Below are 1,606 nucleotides of genomic sequence, written 5' to 3' on the forward strand. Positions count from 1 at the left end.
CACCACATTGCCACGTGACACCACATTTAGGTCTGAGCAGCTGTTGTGATATCATCAAAAGTTCCACATTTCATAGAGAAAGGTTCTTTATGACTTCATCAGGAGACTCAGAGCTTGCCAGACCACCTGTTTACATGGTTAGACTTCAGCTTGAATGTTGAACACCTTGATGGGAAAGGTTATACATGGGATGTGTTCTCACCCTTTGAACACTCTTTATTTCAGAAGCTTTGCTTCTGCTTCAACCAAACATGTCACTTACTATTCTGAGTAAGAAAGAGAAGGAAAGAGCAATCCGCAGACTGTTGATACAAGCTCCTCCAGGGGAATTTGTAAATGTCTTTGATGATCTCTGTCTGCTTATCCATGATGAAAAGCTCATGCAGCATCAAGGTGAGTGTGCAGGCCATCAACACTGCCAAAAATATTATGTACCACTCTGCATCGATGGAAATCCAGTCCTCTTGTCTCACCACAATGTAGTGGGTGACTTCCGATTTTTTGACTATCACAGCAAACTTTCTTTCAAATTTGACCTGCTTCAAAACCAGTTAAAAGATATCCAAAGTCATGGTATCATTCGGAATGAAACAGAATACCTGAGAAATGTGGTTTTCTGTGCCTTAAAAATCTATGTGAATGATCACTATCCAACAGGAAACTGCAATGTGCTGAAAAAAACTGTGAAAAATAAGGATTTCTTGATAGCTTGCATTGAAGGTCACTGCTATGAAACAGGAAATTGCTGGAATGGCCTTTGGAAATCTAAATGGATTTTCCAAGTAAATCCATTTCTAACCCAAGTAACAGGAAGAATTTTTGTACAGGCTCACTACTTCAAGAGTGTCAACCTTCATGTTGAAATCTCCAAGGACCTGAAAGAAAGCTTGGAAATAGTTAACCAAGCTCAATTGGCAGTAAGTTTTGCAAGGCTTGTGGAAGAGCAAGAAAATAAATTTCAAGCTGCAGTCTGTGAAGAATTACAGGAGTTATCAGATGAAGCCCTGAGAAAAATTCTCCGAAGAGATCTCCCAGTGACCCGCACTTTTATTGACTGGCAGAGGATACTCTCTGACCTGAATCTGGTGATGTATCCTAAATTAGGATATGTCATTTTTTCAAGAAGTGTGTTATGCAACTGGATAATATAAATGATTGCTCCTGGTAATTGTCTTTTCTTTTTCTTTTTTTTCTTTTTTTTTTTTTTTTTTGGTGACAGAGACAGAGAGAGACAAAGAGAGGGACAGATAGGAACAGAGAGACAGGAAGCGAGAGAGATGAAACACATCATTTCTTTTTTGCTGCATCTTAGTTGTTCATTGACTGCTTTCTCATATGTTCATTGACCAGAGGGCTACAGCAGAGCAAGTAACCCCTTGCTCAAGCCAGCGATCTTGGGCTCAAGCTGGTGAGCCTTGCTCAAACCAGATGAGCCTGCGCTCAAGGTGGTGGCCTCAGAGTTTCAAACCTGGGTCCTCTGCATCCCAGTCCAATGCTCTATCCACTGTGCCACCCCTGGTCAAGTGCTCCTGGTAATTGTCTTGACCTGATTTATGGTGGTGGTTGTTTTCCTAAATTTGAGAAGACACTAGAGAAACCTGTAACT

The 1,606-nt window shown here is 40.9% G+C and overlaps 1 protein-coding gene across 1 annotated transcript; it reads left to right on the forward strand.

Moving 5' to 3' along the window:
- Positions 1-251: 251 nt before the first annotated feature.
- LOC136320071 (F-actin-capping protein subunit alpha-3-like) lies at positions 252-1,151 on the forward strand. The gene has a single exon (XM_066253223.1). The coding sequence runs from the start codon at positions 252-254 to the stop codon at positions 1,149-1,151; it is 900 nt and encodes a 299-aa protein (XP_066109320.1).
- The last annotated feature ends 455 nt before the right edge of the window (positions 1,152-1,606 follow it).

Source organism: Saccopteryx bilineata, chromosome 1, assembly GCF_036850765.1.
Source record: "Saccopteryx bilineata isolate mSacBil1 chromosome 1, mSacBil1_pri_phased_curated, whole genome shotgun sequence".
In the NCBI taxonomy this organism is placed as follows: Eukaryota; Metazoa; Chordata; class Mammalia; order Chiroptera; family Emballonuridae; genus Saccopteryx; species Saccopteryx bilineata.